Source organism: Aulonocara stuartgranti (genome assembly GCF_965226115.1).
Source record: "Aulonocara stuartgranti genome assembly, chromosome: 17".
Classification (NCBI taxonomy): domain Eukaryota; kingdom Metazoa; phylum Chordata; class Actinopteri; order Cichliformes; family Cichlidae; genus Aulonocara; species Aulonocara stuartgranti.
Window position 1 is genome coordinate 26,115,835 of NC_138953.1, and position 20,860 is coordinate 26,136,694.

Sequence of the window (20,860 nt, forward strand, 5' to 3'; positions counted from 1 at the left end):
CACACTACACCTACAGGCTTTTTCTTTTCTTTACTTTAATGTCTTTAGTTATTTCTAATTTGAAACATGTAATTTTAATCATAAAATGTTTAAAACTAGGGGAAGAAAAAACTTACTAGCAAACTGTTTGGATGCACACAAAATTGGTCTGTATTTCTTAAAAATGTACACCTTTATAAGGGCTTTATTGATTTAAAAGCCATGTAGTGCTCCCACGGGGGTTTGAGTCTTGTGAAGAGCAGCACAACAAAACAGTAAGCAATGTTTAAAAAGAAGGGCATTAAATATATTCCGTAAGATTGGCTTACTTCATCTCTCTGAAGAGTCTAGGATGTTTTTCTGTCACCTTCTTCAATTAAACAGAAGCGACTTTCAAAACAGAATGTAACTTTTCTAGCACTATGGTACTGCTGTTAAATATGTTAAATATTAATTCTGTTCTAGCTCCTTGACTTATGTTTGGTCACCTTACACCTACAAGCAAATTTGTTTGTTTGTTTGTTTGTTTTTTTAATCTGGAACAGTCAAACATTTTAAAAGTCCATCCATTTATCCATCATCTTCTTCAGGGCAGTTCAGGACTGGGTGTGTCTGTTGGGACGGGTTCCCTAGTCTCATAAGGTGACATGAGGTGGGGTACACCGGTGTTAATTAACAATGCTTTTTTTTCATTTGGCTGGTTAGACACACATTACATTGACTTGTTGCACCATCCCGTGGTACAAACTGGTAATGCTTTACAGTAAATGTGTTCAAAGTTGTACTTTCTTCATATTTTGATGATAATTTCAAGTAGTTTTGGAACATTTTCAGCTATTTTAAGCACAGAAAGTTACAGGATTTGTTAAACGAAGAGAAAAAAAATAGATACAGTGCTTATGGCTGCAAGTAAAACCCGGGAAAGTATTTTATAACTTCTTCTTTTTTAAAAACTGAGGTATATATCTTCACTATGTCTAGTCATCATGTTTTCGAAGAATATGAATGCACCACAGCTATACAGTATTTTATAGGTTACTTTTTTTTTTAAGTCTTTTTCTTTCAAATTCTCCCTTTAGGGGTCACAAAAGTGGATCATCTGCCTCCATCTCACCCTATCCCCAGCACCCCCTCTGTCACACCAGTCTTCTGTCCTCTTTCATTACATCCATATAACTTTGTTTTCTTGTATAAAATTATATCAGCTTTTAGTAGTACTAGTGGTAGTACTGCTTAGGGTGTACAACCTAAAATCTACTAGCAAACTGTATGCAGGAGATGAGCTGCATAACCAATCTCCACATTAAACAGGACTAAAATAGAAAGGTCAGTGTTGTATATTTGCATGTACTCGTAAAAAGTCACATTTGTAAATAAAAGTTGTACAGAAAGGCAACGAAATGACGTTTGCTCCGCAGGAATGTGTGCACAAAAGTGCATTGCTTACTTTGAATGCTCAGACTTTGTCTGCCAGGCTAAATTATTTAAGCCACAAACAATGGTTGTGACCGGCTGTGAATGGGTGGGGGATGGGACTGCTATGGTAAGAGGTGTAGTTCCCATGGGAGCAATACATGCTTGTTATGTAGCCTAACCAGTTGCAATAAGTCTAAGCAGATGTGGTGAAATATTGAACTAAAGTGAAACACTGCATAGTACTGTAAACATGTCATGGCTATTTAAAAAAAATTATATTTTTCACATATGGTGAAATAAAAATGTTGTATACTGTTAATCAAAATAATAGTTTTAAGTTAGAAAAAAAATAAAATTATTTGGGCAAGCAGTTGTAAGCTATGGGTGTGCTATGGGAATGCTTTTCAATTGATCACATTTCCAGTTGACGGTGATTGCCTTCAAAATAAAAGTTTCATACGAATCGCTTGACATTTATTCTTGCTAAAAGAAAATAATAATGAAATGATTAAAAGAAAGAAAATCTTGTAAAAATATATAATGATTGATTTTCGATGCACGGAATATGTAAAAGTATAGCATAAAGCTTATTTTAAGGGATTTTGTATGCAGTTTAAAGGTGTTTCTTTTATTGTGGAAAATTAAGCCGGAAGTGTTGATTCCGTTGCTGCTTTCGGAACACAGTACAGCGCGCACCACCCGCAACTCCACACACAGTACTAAGCGCTGCAACGAATGGAGGCGAACGGGTGGGAGAGACATCAGCAAGGAATTGTTTCGCTGTCGAAATAGCTTTCCCTCGGATTTCAACCTGAGGACATTTCAGTCGGGTGAAGAAAAACTGAGTTGTTGCTGTTTGTTTTTTTTTAAGAAAAGTCGAATCGCTTTCCCTTTCCCCCTGAAGAGCTCGATTGCCAGTCATTTAAAAAAAAAAAAGGGCGTGTGTACGGGGTGAAGGCAGCATTAACCAATTAATGTGGGTATATATGATATTTTAGACATTCTTTGACACCAGCTGGGTCTAAAGGACACAGTCGAGGATGGGATGCACACTGAGTACCGAGGACAAGGCTGCGGTGGAGCGCAGTAAAATGATCGACAGAAATCTGCGGGACGACGGGGAGAAGGCAGCCAGGGAGGTCAAGCTTCTGCTGCTCGGTAAGGAAGATTGGGGTGGAGGGGGGCGGTGAACGAACTTCGCTGTGTGTTCGCCCGCAGAACTGCTAGTTCAAAGGATACGGTTGGGAACACACCCTGCTGTGAAACCCACGTTAACCACCCTGGTTAATGGTCAGTGTTGGGGTTGTGTTAGATTACATTAGTTGTGAAGTGTTGCTGAGTTTCCGCATCGCTAGCTTACACCCCTCCTCCTTGCTAGCTACAGTTAAGCGTCCAATCTTCTCACTTGTAACACAACCTGTCCTTTTAAAAGGAAAAACGACACCAGTGTGGCCGAAATACCAGTGATATGTCATTTTGCGTTTATTTGGCTTTTTAAGGGGTTAGTTTTGTAGTTTGGTTACACATGCATGGCAGATTTTTCTTTCTTTGTTTTGCCAGCTGTTGGCGTTAATTCTTTCAGCCCGTCTCCGTGGAGAATTTATTGACTAAATCCTTTCAACAATGGCACATTTCCTCTCGTCTGGTCCGGTTCAGTGCAGTGAAAATAGGCCTTTGGCTCATTAGGGGCCCAGGCCTGAGTCAGTGACTGAAAACTGTTTTTTTTTTTTTTGTTTTTGTTTTTTTTTTTGTTTTTTTTACTTAATTCGTTTCAGGACGTTATAGGTTAAATTCCTATTGTTTCCTATTTTATAACACTGTTTCCTTGTTCTCATCTGAAGACGTAAGCAGGCGTGTTGCAAGCAATAGGCACACAGCTTGTGCAACAAATGCAGAAAATTACAGTAATCAAGAGGCCAGAATAAAGGCTGATTCAGTTAGGAGAAGCCACATAAACATTAGCAGAACTCATTTAAACAAAGCTGTAACCGATCAACTTACAACCGAAGTTGTATGAAGTTAGATGCTGATGTAGATATAGTGGCCTCATGCCACTTCTTTGCAGTGATCATTTTTGATTGATCTTCATTTGTGTACCCGAATCCACCTAGTATATGCTGTTGCTGTGTTAAATTGCCACTGACCTCAGAGATGTAATTTAAATGGCACAGCACACCCACTGATAACTATTACACTTCATAATTATGATTTGTTGCGTTTATTTCATGTGTTTTGTCATTTCCTAGCTCCATCTGACAACCCTGCGTGTACCATTATGTGAACGGTTTCCATTTAGTAGCTAGACGTGTGTGTAGATTAAAAGTGTTGCTGAGATGTGGGGAAGCACTGTTTTGCTTGTAAACAAAGACCACAGGTGAAAAACTTTTCCATCAACCCTTTTTAGGTGGCTCACTTTGGGAAGTGTTGACATGCACACATGTGGTATGTGGGTTAGCAGGACACAAAGTCTGAGGGAAATGCCAGTAGCAGGCAAATACCTAACAGAAGGCACACACAATTCAGAAGCAGATTTTCTACCATTACTTTTAATTTTTGAATGAAGATAACTGTGTGTGTGTGTGTGTGTGTGTGTGTGTGTGTGTGTGTGTGTGTGTGTGTGTGTGTGTGTGAAACTTGATGGGACACAATTGACTTTTACTAGGGTATGGTTTTGTTTGTACAAGTAGGTGCATATTTTCCCATTACAGATCAGTTGCATTCCTTCGGTGTTTGGAGGCCAGATGGGGCTTGCTGAGTAAAAGCAAGCAAGTAAGGTCAAGTTTCTGCTATGTCGCTGTAGGGAAGAATATTAGTTTTAGGTTAGTTTTTTTTTAATTTTTTTAAACATGTATCATACACAAAAACATGTGGCACTACTTTTGCACTTCTCAGTTTCTGATAGAATAGGTCGCGTGGCGCCACTCGTGGCTGCTTTGGCTCCATCGCCTGTCATCTGTGTTTGATCCATTCAGTGTGGTAGCCAGGTAACCCGCTCGGCCTCTTCAGGTTCCTGCCTGAAGTGACACACACACACACAGAGTTTGAGATGCCAGGAGAAAAGAAAAAGAGGACCTGTAAGACGAGAACAGTGCTAATGACGAGAGCATTAAAAATGAAAAAAGCTGCGGTGCGGTGAAGCACGGGGACCCGAGTCGGGCTTTTGAATTGTTTACTTTGCAGAAAAACAGTCACTGAGTAGACTTGAGGCTGGTGATTTGCAAGCCACTCATGAGTATACTTTTCTCTAAACGCACCCTGTCAACAGTGTATTCAGGGATGCTGTTGTATACCTCTGGATGCACTCAAAGAACATTAAATCTTTTGTGCAGCTTGTGGTGGTGACCTCAACCCGGTGTCGAGATATTTGTATACAACAGGTGGCCACAGTTTGGCCACAATTTGGTGTGATGACCACCTGGTTTTCAAGCGCTGTCCTAAATGTTAATTACAGGCTCATGGTCTCTCCCTGTCAGCAGCAAAGAATAATTGCCTTGACGTAAAAAAGCAAAACTCAATTTGCATGAAAAAAATGATTTGAATCTTTGTAGGGCGTCAAGTCCAAACCAGCTGGCAGGCTCAGGTGTCTCTCGCAGAGTGAGGAAATGTGGTCTTTTCTGCGAAACATATTTTTCATTTAGCTCTAGTCTTAATATGGCTCTCATTTTATTTCCATCATCTCCAGGACCCAATTATCCTACTATTCATATCTACATGCTAAAATAGATTACAATCTCCTCAGCCTAATTACTCGTTCTATAGCTGTCGCGCAACTGTGGGAAGATTTTATTAATACACCTCGGGCTTTTTCTGACTCGTGTCATCGGTCTCTCTTTCAATTTTTCCCCCCGTGTTTTTGTTCTTTTACTAATTATAAAACCAGTTTTGCAAGATGGCTTGAAGATGGCCCCCATCTCACAGTAAACAGAGATGACAAAGTAGTTAAATAACTCTTTTATTGCTGTAAGCACATTAGACATCGAATGGGTCAGTCTGTGCCAGCGTGCGTGTGGTAAGCAATCTTTTAGTTGTCGATTTTTCTTTTTTGGCAGATCGATCTCTGTGATTTAGCGTGGTCGTTTCCCGCGGCGGGTAGCACCTCTCCGAGGCTCCTGGAATCCTTCACAAGTGACTCATACTTAAATCCCCGAAAGGGGGAGAAGGAGGGGAGGGGGGCGGAAAAGAGGAATTGGATAGTGAGTGAGAGGAACATTAAATCATAAAGAGAAAATGACTATAGGAGACTGGGAGAATGTAAAAGAGGAAGAAGCATGCGTGCAGCTGAATAAGAGTGGAAAACTAAAAGAGGGAAGGGTTCCGTGGTGTTGGGCTCCTGCTGCTAATGTGGCATCACTAATGTGTTTAGCACATTGTGCCAAACTTCATAAGCTCTCCTTGAGCCCCTGAACTGCTTAAACCCCATGACCCACACAAATTTATCTTCATGCCATCGATCCGAGCCCAAAGCCAGCACGAATGAAGAGAATTTTTACTAACTGCAATTTTGGTTTGCATGTATCGCATTACTCATTCTCCACAACATTTATCAGCAACATATGGTTAATCTATAAATGAGACAGCCCGGCCACGGCAGCCGTTTTAATCACATTCTTCTAAAATATCCTCCCCATCTCCCTACTTGAGGAAAGGACCAACTAGGGTCCAGGAGGGAAGATGTGTTTGCGGTCAGTAGATAGAAACGGCTCTGTTCTCAGTGGAAGAAGTAGAGAGGGGGGGAAGAAAACCACAATTTTCACTGCAAGGGTTTGCTCGAATTTTCCTAAAATAGTTTGAACCACTAGAAACAGAAACCAGCTGCTCCAGTGGTTCTGACTCTAGCTGTTTTAGGGTGGGTGTATCAAAGCTGTGGGCGTGTAACATGACTCTGCATGAAGAGCGATAGGTCAGGCCCGTGGTTCTAAAGTAACCCTTAAAGGTCTGTGTGTGTGAGTGAAGGAGAGAGCGAGTCGGTTCGACTTTCTCTCTATGTTCCTCAAATAGTGAGACTTTGACGAAAGCCACACCCTGATTATGTCGCTGTTGAGACACCAGGGTCAATTCACTTGTATAAACACGTGGCTTATGTTTCATAGATGTCTTTTTTAAACTTTCTTTGGTGTAATAATAAAGAAAGTTCTTCTCGTGATTTGCTCTGAATTTAAGCAACAGTTCGCTCAAGAGTCACTGATAATTTGTCGTCTTGAATATGAAGGAATCCCTCTAAAAGGGTACCGAAATATGGTCATTCTTAATCCCGAATGATCAGTAATTGCTGATTTTAATTAACTGATTCTTCTCAGCTCTGAACTATTTCATGCTTAGTGCAACCTTTCTGTAGGAAAGTACTCCCAGCGACATTGTCAAAATGGGTCTTGGGCAGGCCGAGGGGTGCAACTGTGCCAGCTCACCAGCAAGCCATGCTCAGGCAACAGCGGTTGCACCGTCTGTGCGCAAGTCCTGCAGGGCTTCACACAGCCGAGTGTTTTGGCCTCGGAGCACGGGGAGCTGCCACTGCACCGTCAACCCCCTCAGGGGCGCTCCAGCACCCGAGTGGTGACACGTAATTAAAATAATGTGTCCTCAGGTGAATTTCGTCCAATTATACTGAAGGTGAAGTGCCAGTGCTCTGCCAGCATGCAGCTGTTACTGAAGGAAAGTTCGCAGGAATGCAGTCACAAGCTGTGTATACTGCAGTAAATGTGTATGTGTGTGTATATATGTGTGTGTGTGTATATATATATATATATATATATATATATATATATACACACACACACACGTATTTATTTTGTTTTTATAAATAATGCTGTCTTACTGCATAAGGCAGGCTGGACAAGAAGTGGCACTAAAAAATGCAATATGTCCCTTTTTTCTTCTTCTTCTGCTTCTTCTTCTTCGTCGTTTTGTTTTTGCAATCACAAAGAAAGTGGAACTAGATTAAGTGGGTGATTTATTATGCAAGAGCACACCATGTTGTCCCTGCTGACTCCATCACGAGGTAAAAGATAGTGGTAGATTTCATGATATGATTCCACTTCCTCTTATTCTGTTTCTAGGGCTGACAGAGAGGAGCTGTGGGTGTTTACTTGGGGGAATGGCCACGCTTTAGTGGTTAGGAACACCTTCCCTACTGGCAGAGGAGTGTTACGTCAACAAGAAGTGGCCAATTGCTTCACTATATATATGTAATATGAGGACATTGATTGTGCATTAGCAGTTCTGATGTAGTTTATGGTAATACCCATTAGAGCACGCAAGTCTAATGAATGTGGTTTGTAAAGATATCGCATATGGGCTTTTATCGGTGAAAGAGAAATATCAGTAAAAGGGCGCACCCACTGGACTGGTGTGGTAGAGGAAAGGGAGCAGAAGGATGTGTTATAGGTAGTGGACTTGCAGTCAAAACCCACATGTGACCCACACAGAGCCACATGGTCTCTTCAGGTGACTGTGGCTCAGAAATAACGAGAGGAGTCATCATGACACTGTGAGGTTTTCGAGATCCACAAAAGCCATGCCGACGGTTGCATTCTCTTCATGAGCACCCGCTACTCCACCACTAGTATTGTCTCATCAATCAAGGAAACTGATGTCAATCTGATTAGTGGTCAGCGCCTAGTGTCTTGCCATCCTGAAAAGGCACCTCACTGCTGCTGTCAATAATTCCTTATCATTAGTTATGCGCCCACGGCCTTCATACCAAGTGAACAAAATGCTGATAGAAATCCCAGGCGAGCATTCAGCTTACAGAGCAACAGATTCAGTCCCATTTTTGGGGATTTAAGAATCAGGGTATTAGAGGCTGTAACTGCCCGGAGCTGAGAGAGAATCTTTAACCTAAACGCTAAAGTCATGCACAGACCTCAAAGCGCACTCATACAATCACAGTGTTGTTTAGGAGTTGTCCTTTGGTTGACGTGATCGTGTATCAGATTGCGTTTTCACGGTTTCCCGTCATGCTGTTTGGTCGCACTGAATCCTCGTGTAAAGGCATAGACTTTCGTGGGCTGGTTAATATAAGGGTTGGTTTCAGATATATTCAAGTAAAGTCCACTTTTGTATTTATTTATTTATGTTTGTCTTTTCCAGGTGCTGGCGAATCAGGGAAAAGCACAATTGTCAAGCAGATGAAGTGAGTACATTTCTCTCCTGTACTGAACGAGCAAAATGAACTCCATTCTCGCTTCTATTTTTTCTTCTTCCACTGGCTTCTCTGATGAGATGCACAACTGACACCACACTAGATTACACACTGGAAGAGTATTCATTTTCCTCAGCTAAACAGTGTCAAACACCCATCATAGTCTCTATGGGTGGTAATACGCCCTGCAAGTTGCAGTACAAACAGGTGTCATGCATAATGGTCATGGAAACAACACAGCAGCATACATCAGTGCGTGCGTGCGTGCGTGCGTGCGTGCGAATGTCCTGCATATGAAATACATTTTTGATAAATGTTTATGGCTGCATCGTCAATCACCAGCCATCCACATCTCAGAAGCACAATATATTTGTACAGTTTTTTTGGGGTTTTTTTTTTTTGTTTTTGTTTTTTTACAGCACCTGTCCTACTGTAATATTACTTTATTTGTTATTGACAAGCAAGAGATCATCATTCAGTCCCCAGACAGATTTAAACAGTGATTTAAGGAAAGTGTTTACATTATGTTTAGTGTAGTGTTAATAGAGCTGAATTGTGTGTTTGTAGCTGGTCTAAAGAAATTCAGTTAAAAGACAAAATGAATAATTACATCATCTGATAAGTAAAGCTGGAACAGTTCAAATAACTGGCTGAAGGCTCTTTAGTCATTTGATTAGTTAAATTAAAGCCTTCTAGGAGCAAGTCTTGCCACTGAAGCATTCTTTGTAATGCAACCAGGCAGTTATTTTGAAGCCAGCGTCAGTTTCAGTCAGTCCCAATGTGATCGGCGTCTCTGTTTCCCCGACCTGCACTCTTTAACAAAGATCATGCTAACGATACAGTCAGAATATAATATCTAAACTATAATGAGTAGATGTGACCACCATCACGCAGTTAAGGATGTTATGAACCTTTTCTGTGCTTAGACGTCAATGCTGTAATACCATTGGTTTGTATTTTTCATGGTTCAGCAACCACCATTCTTCTCTGGGTTTTGTTCGAGGTTCAGCTCCAATTTGTGAGGGTTTGGTGGGTTAATCTGCAAAACCAAAAAAATGCTTTAGGAAATGACGATTATCATTTTTAACGATTTTCTATTATTTTATAGACAAAATGATGATAATAATAAAATGATATTTAAGAAAATAAAAGGCAGATTAATCTTTCTGCTTGTGGCTTACATCTGCACTATCATGTTTTTAAGCACTTCAAAAACAGACCAAAACACTGGAGCCACCTGATTCCAGTGGGTGATGTGTTTCAGTGAAAATGGGCACTTTAAGTTAACCAACATTAAAAGAGCTCCCATCTTCAGGAGCAAAAGATGGACTCAGGGCTGAAAGCCAGCGATGGTGTAAGGAAGATGGAATTTGCCGAAAGACTGACTGACGCATTGTTGGTTTGGGGCTTTTAGGTGGCTTTGCAGACTGCCAGAAGTATGGCATAAAGCCTTTCCTTCTGAGCAGCAAAACCAAAGCTCTATTCAGAATTTTTGTGCGAAATAAACTGAAAGAACTTCAAGATATTATTTTTACGTAGCATGAATTCAGCTGATGCTTTTGTCTAGTAACCAACACTGAGTGCAACTATAAGAGGGTGAATAAAAGCTTCTTTTCCCTGGATAATAATTCCTGCAGCCAGAAATGAGGAGCAAAGAGTTCAGGGCCACTGTGGCCAGGCAGTATTTGTGCAGATGGGGATTTTTTTTTTTTAAGCGATACTAAATTTGAGCTAAAGAGGAAGAAGGATTTCTAAAAATGATTAAAAAAAATTGTACATCATTCAGCAGGAAGAATTGGTTAGGCCCACTGCTAACCAGTACCCCCCCCCCCCCCCCCCCTTCTCTACAGGATCATCCATGAGGCAGGCTACTCAGAAGAGGAATGCAAGCAGTACAAGGCTGTGGTCTACAGCAACACTATCCAGTCCATAATCGCCATCATCAGAGCCATGGGGCGCCTCAAGATCGACTTCGGTGACCCAGCAAGAGCTGTGAGTAGAGAGAAGATTGTAATTTGGTCTGTTTAGAGTAGAAACCCAAAGTAAATTTGTGGTGTTGGGGAAACAAGCAGGTAGTTACATTAAGTGATCACTGTCAATAGGAACAATAGTCTGCTTACACGCCCTTCAACATAACATTATAAAAATAGTAGGGTCATTTATTTGGGTCTTTTAATTTGTAGCTTTCCCTGCGATGTATTTAAAATGTGACTGGTGTTTTAGCTTGATAGCTCATGTGAATCACAATGGTGGTGTAATGACTGAGATGGCTGATTTATGATATTGACACCACCCCGACTCCTCTCTCAGGATGATGCACGGCAACTGTTTGTGCTGGCGGGCTCAGCAGAGGAAGGCTTCATGACAGCTGAGCTGGCCGGTGTCATCAAGCGACTCTGGAAGGACGGAGGTGTTCAAGCCTGCTTCAGCCGCTCCCGCGAATATCAGCTCAACGACTCGGCAGCATAGTGAGTCACGCAGTCCAACACATAAGCAACCACGTTAATAATCGCCGGGTTCACCACAGCCGTGAGTCATCGGCAGAAAAGACGGGCGATGACAAAGTCTTTCACGTCCGATGACCAGGAGCCCAAAATGAGCGCGTTTCCACTGTAAACACAGAAGCCAGACACACGCTGCCCCAACCTTCAACCATACTCAGAGAGCTACTTGTATGGCTGATGTGTCTGGACTTTTAATCTGTCAATATTTACTTTCCTCTACCGTGCCTGAAGAGCGATGGCTGCAAAGACTATTTAATCTTTGACCTTCTCCTTCAGCACAGGAACATTTAGCACATGCTTAAAGATTTTAAAAACTCAGTAAAAAAAAAAAAAGAAATTTCTGTAGCTGAACATGTCTTTACTAGTTGGAACCTAGCATATATTGCCCCTGGCACTTCAACAAATTCTATCACAAGGCAGCTTTTTTTTTTTCCTTTTATTATTTTTCAGGGTTGGAAAGCCATCTACCTTGTTTTGCTTCTATAGAGCAAACATCAGCAGTTATATTGCAGCAGTTGTCCATTTTCTAATTAGTTCCGCTTATCCTGCTGTCCAGGGGCTTTTCTGAATTATTATTTTTTCACTCCACATAATATCCTGCAGGACAAACAGCAGGCTTGTCTGCATGAAATTGAGATTACTTTGCTTCTGCTAACAACTACAGGTTACTAATCCCCCCTCCTTCCTTTTAAATTATCACCAGTAACCTTGAGGTATCAACTTAAAACGTAATGCATCCAAAGTGTGTTTAGTTTGTCTAATATACTTAACGGTATTGCATATTTTAAAAGATTAAAAATATTTCTACTCTGTTTGCAAAATGTTCTATCTTCATACATGTGTTGCAGCACTACAGTCGGCAGAGAATGTTGTTTTTGTTTGCACTGATGTCCAAGAATTTTGTCGAGAAAGCAAAAACCTACTCGAAGTGATAAAGAATAAATAGAATTCCACCCTTCTATTTTCAGTACACAGCTATTCCCATACAAGGTAATGAGAGTCTATCCCAGCAGGTACTTTATTTGACAAAATGTGGGACAGCACCCTGGACAGATGGCTGGTTTATTACAGGGCTAATGCACAGAGACAATCGCACTCACACGTAGGGAGTTTCCAATTCAGCTGCAAGTTGTTAGGACTGTAGGAGGGATCAAAGCACATAGAAGGGAACCCCGCAACCAGCGAAAACAATGTACACTCCCCACTGAAAAAGAGCAGGACTTAGATTAAAACCAAGGTCCTGTTTGCTGTGAGGCAACAGCTCTAACCACAAAACCACTGTTAAATTTAGACACAATGGCAAATGCTCTATACTGTCACTAGCTTCCTCTTTTTTTGTTGTTGTTGTTTTGTCTCTACTGAAAAACTGAATTCAAATGTGTAAAACAGGGCTGTATTGAAATGTGTACATAAAATGACTAGTTTTATGACCAGAATATAGAATCTAACCTGGTTTTCACCTCCCTGCACTGGGAGCAGAGACAGGTGACCTTGATCCATTTTCTCCAACCCTCCCCTCCTCATGTCCTTTTCTTTATGTCCTTCTCTCAGCTACTTGAACGATTTGGACAGGATATCCCAGGCCACCTACATCCCAACTCAGCAGGATGTCCTGAGGACCCGAGTGAAAACCACGGGCATTGTTGAGACGCACTTCACATTTAAGGACCTGCACTTCAAGTGAGAATTTTGTTGTAACAACTGGCTCAGAGTGTTTTACAAGATGTCTTAATTAGTTTTCCTTCCTGTTACTGACTCATTCACTCCAAAAGAAATTCCCTTTATGCATTCACAGCTGTAAGTTGTGACACAGTCTGCAAAGGTGTTGCGCACATCAGCGATGACTCAGTTGTCACCCTCTTTTAATGTACACAGACAGGAAGTGAGTGCAGGAGGTTTGGTGATGTCATGATACCAGGAATGTTTTTAGCCAATTCAGCGTCACATCGCTGTAATTAGCTCCATAAAAGCACACTTCACTTACAAAAGCCAAAGTAGATATTGCTTTATGTAATGCGGGAGTTTACAGGTTTTCTCAAGAACAAAGTATTTATTTAGTTTAGGTACTCATCTGGTTGAATTTGCTTCCAATTTAATCTGAACACCAAGTATGGTTTAATTTCCTTTCACAAGCCCGCCTCCTGTTCCATCTTTAAAACTAAAGTATTTCCAGATGGGACTTGTGCAGTTTTATACACCAGTAGGAGCTATTACAGAAGCTAAATGAGGCCTTGAATGGTTCCCTTGGTATTTCTTATTGCACTACAGCTGTGTGTTTTTGTACATCGGTGCACAAGGGTGTCTCACGTAATGTATGCTCAGATTGATTTTCTTAAAAATGTGGAAAAAACTGTAGATATAAAGTGATATCTGTGATGAGCCTTAATTGAAAATCATAGTCCTGTTCACGAATTGAAGTACCTACATTGCCCTCTCAAGTAAAACCAGAAAAGTGCTTTTCTGATAGCCTGTATATGAAAGATGGAAGTAGCCACCATCACATCTGGCTCAAGCTTGGCATTTTGGCTTTAGCTGTCTTTTTTGTTTTTTTATTTTTGTTTTGTTTTGTCAGCCAGATGTTACCATAAGGGTATGTCTGTGGAGTTAAATAACACTAGTCTCATGAAGCTAGCTTAGTTAGCAAGTTGAATGTGTAATTCACTGTAATATTGCATGAAAAGGAAACTAATACGAGTTGCCTGGCTTGGTTATTCTCAATCTCTCTTTGTGTTTATACTTGTTGTATGCCTCAGTGTTTTCTGTAGTAATGTTTTTAAAGTTCATCTTTCATTTATAACCACAAAGTCATTTGTTTTCTGTACTTTTATCACTACTCGCCATAGTAGTCATTTTTTTTTTTTTGTAAACCTCTGGATTTCACAAGCACTATCTCTAATGTAAGCTGTCATGCTGAGGAACATGCTCACACGATCCCACTCCTGTCTTCAACCCAGAATGTTTGATGTAGGAGGTCAGCGGTCTGAGAGGAAGAAGTGGATCCACTGCTTTGAGGGTGTGACGGCCATCATCTTCTGCGTGGCTCTCAGTGATTATGACTTGGTGCTGGCTGAGGATGAAGAGATGGTGAGTGGTTCAGCTGTGTGACTCATGGAACATGACATAATAGCAGGCACTCTATGTTCACACACAGCAGGAACTTTGTCTTTGCGTATTATAATCACAATGGTCATAGAAGTAGAAGCGAAGGATCGGTTCCACTCGTGACATCTTCGTGGATCACTGAGCGACGCACAAAGACCCATCGTCACTTTCCTTTTTCTCCTCAGAACCGAATGCACGAGAGCATGAAGCTGTTTGACAGCATCTGCAACAACAAGTGGTTCACAGACACCTCCATTATCCTCTTCCTCAATAAGAAGGACCTGTTTGAAGAGAAAATCAAGAAGAGCCCTCTTACCATCTGCTACCCAGAATACGCTGGTGAGTCTGGCAGTAAAAAGCCTTTTTCATCGATTCACATTGTGCTCAGGATACCCTCAGTTGGTGTTGTTATAAAACAAAGTCTTACGGCAAATTTTAAAACTGTTTACTTTCCTGCTAAATACAAAGTTATAGCTAAGAGATAATCTGCCCACCACTCGATCTTTGAATCTCAGTAATCAGTCTTAACCCAAATGTTGTTTTTGTGTAGCATCTATGTGCCAGACTACTTGTTGGCCACCACCAGTAACCTTCTCAAATTATTGCTTCAACCCAGCATGTTCGTCTACATAAACCTGCCGAATTTTCTTTTCAATCTCTGCTTTTTATACACAATAATTCAAATGCATCCTAATTAGTGGATTATCAAAGCATTATAGCCATTAGGGATGTCCTGATCATGATGTAGGGCCATACCAGCATTTGGCATAACAATTTAGCCATTTATTTCTTCTTCTTTTTTTCATACAAAGGAAGCACACTTAGCAGGATAAAGCCCAGCCATGCTATTCATTTCCTAGCGCCGTACAAAAATTACGCTTTCCCTGTCCCTTCCTTACATGGTAACTTCCCGGGCTACTTCACTTCCACCTCCTCGTCTTTCTCAGGCTCCAACACGTACGAGGAAGCAGCTGCCTACATCCAGTGTCAGTTTGAGGACCTGAACAAGAGGAAGGACACCAAGGAGATTTACACCCACTTCACCTGCGCCACAGATACCAAGAACGTGCAGTTTGTCTTTGACGCTGTTACTGACGTCATTATCAAGAACAACCTGAAAGACTGTGGACTCTTCTGAAGATGACAACCTTTTTTTATTATTATTATTGGTAAGTAAGCCCTCACATGTGGCGCACACGTGTGTCATGGATGAGGGCACATATAAGGAATACAACTGCTTATGTGCTCACCAGGATGGAGTGGGAGTTGAGTAAACCACTGGAGCCTTATTTGAATATCTACATCTTTCCATGATGATTAAAAACTTACTTTTGTGTGTGTGTGTGTGTGTGTGTGTGTGTGTGTGTATTTTTGTTTCCAGAATATAAGTATTCAGAGCATAAAGAAGGAAAATAATCCATCATTTAATCAATGATGTGTGCAAATTTGTGCCGTCTTCTTTTCAAAGGCTTGAATTCATTTTCTGCTTAATTTAGATGCATGTGAAACGATAGCGGCAAGGTCGAGGTCTGCAAAGCCTCTCCTTAAACCACCACCCCTCCTCCATCTACTCGTCTTTCATGTTTCTTTATTTCTCCCCTTGTGTCCTCAGGCAGTGGAGCCAGCTTATTGTGCATCTTTAGTGGGGAAGATGAGAAGAATGGGGAAAATCAGTCACGGACCAGTGCTGTACTATATGCCACTTTTAACAGCTTTATTTATGTTTTTCGTCTTGGAACCTTTGGAACTAGCGTTACATTTGTGTAGGATGTTTGTATCATTGTAAAGGCGTCACTGCAAAATTCTTTTCATCTTTTTTGTTTTTCTGTTTTTGAGAAAGATCTTTTTTTTTTTTTTGCTGTTCCTTCTGCCACTGTCTCTGGAAAATGAAACTTCACTGTTGATGGAAATGCTTCTTTTCTCCCTTCCCCGCAACCAAAAGGGAAGAAAAGGGGTGCAACCTTTGAGTCCAGTTTGTTGGTACTTGTGCCTTCGCATGCCTTTTACTGCGGTCGTAGTACAAATGCTTGTTCTTTTGCCTGCTGAATTGTTCTAGTCATTAAGAGGTAAACTGTTTTCATATGTTAGTGTCTCTGCTATCTTCTGTGTGCACACCACTGAGCTTTCAGGAGGATTTACCTCTAGTTTATAAGGTACATGGGTCTCCATTGTGACCAACATGTAGCCTCCACGGTCCCCTAATTCCCACCCACCCTGACAATGGAAGGCCTCGTCAGCCAATCACACAGTACAATACTGCGATCTATATTGTTACATTTACCCCACAAATATGGGGTCCTGGTTTTTAAACTATCTGTAAAATATCCATTCTTCCCAAACATTCAAAAAATGGTTAGCTGAGGCACTGAGCTTATAATATGCTTAAGTGTTTTAAGTACTAAGACCAGAGTAGGCACATTTTACTGTATATTTTAATGTATTTTTTGGGGGGGGGGCTATGGAGAATTTGGTGTTGAGAAGAGAAACTAAATCTCAGAATAGATTATGAAGGTGAGGATGAGGTCTGAAATGTTTTAAAATTCAGGCGCTGTTCTTGGATCCTGGCTAATGATGATTTTTGAGAGTAGAGACACTGCTTGAGGATCCTGGAAACTGTGATGGTCAAGGAAGCCTGGTCTGTTATCATAGATCAGCAATACTTTGGCAAGAGAGTGATGTAAAATGTCATCCTGGATCTGTTCATATAAAGAAACTGCCACAACTGTCAGTGTATGTATGTTCTCCGTGGAAGGAGAATCTTTGTAGACTCATCTCCCTTATTTTGCTAATAAAAACCATTTACAAACAATGTGGCTGCTGTATCGTATATAATGACTTTCTTTGACATCTGGGGGCTTTTCTTTTTTTTTTTTTTTTTTTCCCTGATGACTAAAGTTTACAGGGTTACTAAAATGATTTAAAAACATCTTTTTTTTCTAGTCTACCAAAGGTTACATACATTCATGGGCACGAACGTCATGGTAAGTTGGGGCTTTTTACATGATCAAACAGCATACATCTTTAATTACTGTAAAAAAACAATCAAATGTATACATAAAGGCTCAAATTTAGTCCCTTAGCAATTTGCAACTCAACCACACACTTGGCCGGATGTTGACCACTCTTGGCAGAATTGGTGGAGTTAATTTAAATTGATTTGTTTCTTGCCACAGAGCTTTCTTTCAGTAGGGTTGTTGGGTCTTCAGGAAGGTCATTTCAGATGCTTCCCATTCCAAAAAGATTTTGGATCTGTGTTTGGGATGATACTACCACCACCATGCTTGACAGGTGGTACTTGGGTTTGAAAGCCTCAGGTTTACTCCTGAAGGCATTTGGCTTGACCCATATGTGCAGCGGCAAATTTCATTGAAGCTTTAGGGTGTCTGTTTTGGAACAGGGACTTTTTCCTTAGTCAGCAAACTCAGTCCATAAAGATCGAAAACTTTATTGTGGACAGTGATGTATTCCTGGTGTTCCAGGAATGAATTGCAGGTTTGAACCTTGGTGGTTCCTGGGTTACTCCTGAACATCCTAATTTCTTCTAATCTTAGGGGAACCATTTGGGTTTTATTTCAGACCTTGGCAAAGTGGTCTGGAATAAAAGTGGTCTGTAGCCAAATAACTCGTATTATTGTGCAGTTGTTGGAAATGATCATCTTGGAACTTGCTGTTTAGAAATGGCTTTAAGACAGTGGTCCCCAACCCCCGGGCCTCGGACCAGTACCGGTCCATGAGTCGTTTAGTACCGGGCCGCGAGAGTTGAGGCTCAGGTGTGAAATGTATGGTTTTCAGGGTTTTTATCGGTTTTCAGCGTTATTTTGTTATCGTTTTTATCTTTAACTCTGTTTTCCTGGGTCTTTTCACGTGTGTTATGAATAAATCTTCTTTTTTTCGGTACCGGTACTAGTTTTATTTTGTTGTATTTTTCCGCGACACCTTAAAGGCCGGTCCGTGAAAATATTGTTGGGCATAAACTGGTCCGTGGCGCAAAAAAGATTGCTTTAAGAGACCTTCCACCATGTGGGAAGAACCTGACGTTTCTTGAACTTTCTTGATTGTATTGATCAGTTGTCATACAAACCCTGTTTATACTGAAAAAGAGAATCCACCAGTTGTAGTCAATTATGATCATTTATGAGAAAATTATAGGCCTTTGTCTTGTGAAGTTATATAACACTGTAGAACCACCAGCACCACTTACTAGAAGATAAAGAGTTCAAAGAAATTGTTTCAAAAAATAAATACCAAAACAGTCATGCCCACGATCACTGTATGCAATCTTCTGACCCCAACCTTAGACATCACACTCAAGGACAAAAACCTAAAATGATTTTTTTGTGTTTTCTGACCAGATAAACCTTATATGTAAAAGTGCTTTTATTCTTAATGTATCTAAATTGCAGCAACTCCTTGCTTAGATGATTTTCTCAGTATTTGCTCAGGCATTCATTCTTGGTACTTCACTATTTCTGTAGTCTGACTGGCAGTTGGAATTTTTATGAATGGTAAGCTCGGGACACAAACTATGTGCACATATATATTCTGTGCTTTCCTTATAATGCCTGATACAAACAGCCTCCGTCTAGCACATTTGTTTTGCTCTTTGGCATTGAATGCTGCGCTACTGCAGTAGAATCTAAAGGTAAGGCTTCTTTGAATAAAAATTGATCATGCCCAGATGTTACTACGTGAAACAGGTTGGCGTGTATTTGCTATTATATACATGGTCACTTTGATCTCATTTGCCTATTGACTTTGGTGTTGACTGGAGTGTAAAGCAGCTGTAGGACTGTCTCGACACATTCGTGGCTGTATGCAATTTTCTCTTGCCTAATTTGTATCTAATTTACATTATGGCTTTTTTTTTTAGCCACCATGGCAGGCTGTGAAGCATAGACTGTGTATTAAACATGAAGGTAGCTTCTAGGTCTAAAATGTGAGGCCTTAAACTGTCAAAGTTCTTTGGAATGACTCTTCTGAATACAAACATAAGTATGGCTACTTATGTATTTATGATCTGAATGGCTGAATTACATGACTGACAAGTCTCTACTGTGTTAGCAGGAAGTGATCTTGGTTTCCCAGTCAGATCCAGCTCTTTGTCAAGACATTTAAAAGACAAAGATGGCACTGACCAAAACTTGAGGCTTTAAATTTATAGTCAGCAAACCACAGTGGCTATGGTAGATTTGACTGTGAAACCGTTCACTAGCTAAGGACTTCAGTAGTTAGTCAATGACCATACCCTGGATAATGCTTGTTTCTAAGTATAATTTAAGATGACTGTAATTTACAAAATTGCCTTAATGTTCTGTTAAATGTGACCCCTTGGCTTTCAGGTTAGGAAGGTTTGCTGATATAGAAGGAGGTAGTAACCAGGCACCCTGATCTCCTAATCCCATAATATACACCACTCATCTCCTTTTGAAGAATTATCAACTAAAGAAGAAGCCAGAGGGCCTCTAAGCAGAAAACTTAACGGCAGCAGACTTAACATAACTTGAGTTATGTCCAATAGCTACTGTGTTTTTTTTTTTGTTTGTTTGTTGTCCAGTCGCCTTGACTTGTACATGCTGCCTCTGTCTCTATCGCTAGCAATGGGTTTCATGAATTGCTGCTGTCAATTGCACTCTTTTGGAGTGGCATGAGGCAGATGGGGCCACAGCCTGGTGACTCAGGCAGGAGGAAATAGGCCACATGGATGTCCAAAGTTGCCAGCATTTATGGAACGTCCATCTTTGTCTTTTCCGATGTTGCTGCAGGGCTCGGATCATATTCAACGATCCTCAGCATGGCCAAGGGCAAAGGGAGGTGAACCGTGTGTGCTGGGGTTTTATAAGGGACCACAGTGGTCTTTCTTAATCTCTCCATGAGAGAAAATATCTAAGGGCAGGGCACTTATGCAACAGAACTGACTCATCAGCTGCTAAAGATTAAAGATAAATGATTCTAGGCTGGTAAGCCATGTTTAAAAACTATGTCCTACAGGTTATATGCTTTTAGTTAGCCCCAAGTGTTTCTAAATAGTACTCAAAATAGGTATTGGTATTAGCATTAAGTTTATTGTAGTTTTGATTATGTCATAGTTTTATGTTCGTCACATGAATGTGTCTTAAGCTAGCTTAGCTTACTGGATAGAGCAAGTGACCCATATGTTTAATGCAAAGGACCAGGTTCAAATCCTGCCCCACTTTGTCATCCCATAATCTTTTGTCCTGTTTTCACTCTATTGTCATTTTGCAATGAAGGCTAAAAAAATGCATCTTTAATAAAACAAAATAAAATGAACTAAGAACCTATCACTGTTACAAACAACATGCTAATGGCCATAAGGCTGTAGCAGCAGACCTACAGTAAAACCTAATGAACTGAGCAATGAGGTGTGTCAGTGCTACAGTAATGAATCCAGTATATGTAAGATGTGCAAGTTGAACAGTCTGGCTTCGCAAGAGTTTTTAAAAAACAGTGCAGTGCTTCAAACATCCCTTTGCTTCTCTTGAAGTAAGGGATTCCCTTTTCAAATATGCATTTTAAGAGATCTGGGTGCCCCAAATATTTTGCATGTGTGGTTTGTTTGCACACTGATAAACACTGCTGATTTGCGTGCGTGCTGTCTCGCTCTTTAGCTGCAGTGTGGCATCCCGATGTTTAAACTTCTATTGGAAGTTGGCAGAAAGGTGGAACAAGTCTGAGAGAGATAAATGAGACAAAACAGTGTGAG

At 40.7% G+C, this 20,860-nt stretch overlaps 1 protein-coding gene across 1 annotated transcript; it reads left to right on the plus strand.

The window, feature by feature from the left end:
• The first annotated feature begins 2,073 nt into the window (after positions 1–2,073).
• On the plus strand, positions 2,074–16,948 carry gnai1 (guanine nucleotide binding protein (G protein), alpha inhibiting activity polypeptide 1). The gene is made up of 9 exons (XM_082510755.1): positions 2,074–2,553; positions 8,482–8,524; positions 10,384–10,525; positions 10,844–11,001; positions 12,589–12,717; positions 13,992–14,121; positions 14,325–14,478; positions 15,087–15,308; positions 15,752–16,948. The coding sequence occupies exons 1-8, from the start codon at positions 2,436–2,438 to the stop codon at positions 15,275–15,277; spliced, it is 1,065 nt and encodes a 354-aa protein (XP_082366881.1). The 5' UTR covers positions 2,074–2,435; the 3' UTR covers positions 15,278–15,308; positions 15,752–16,948.
• Positions 16,949–20,860: the final 3,912 nt, after the last annotated feature.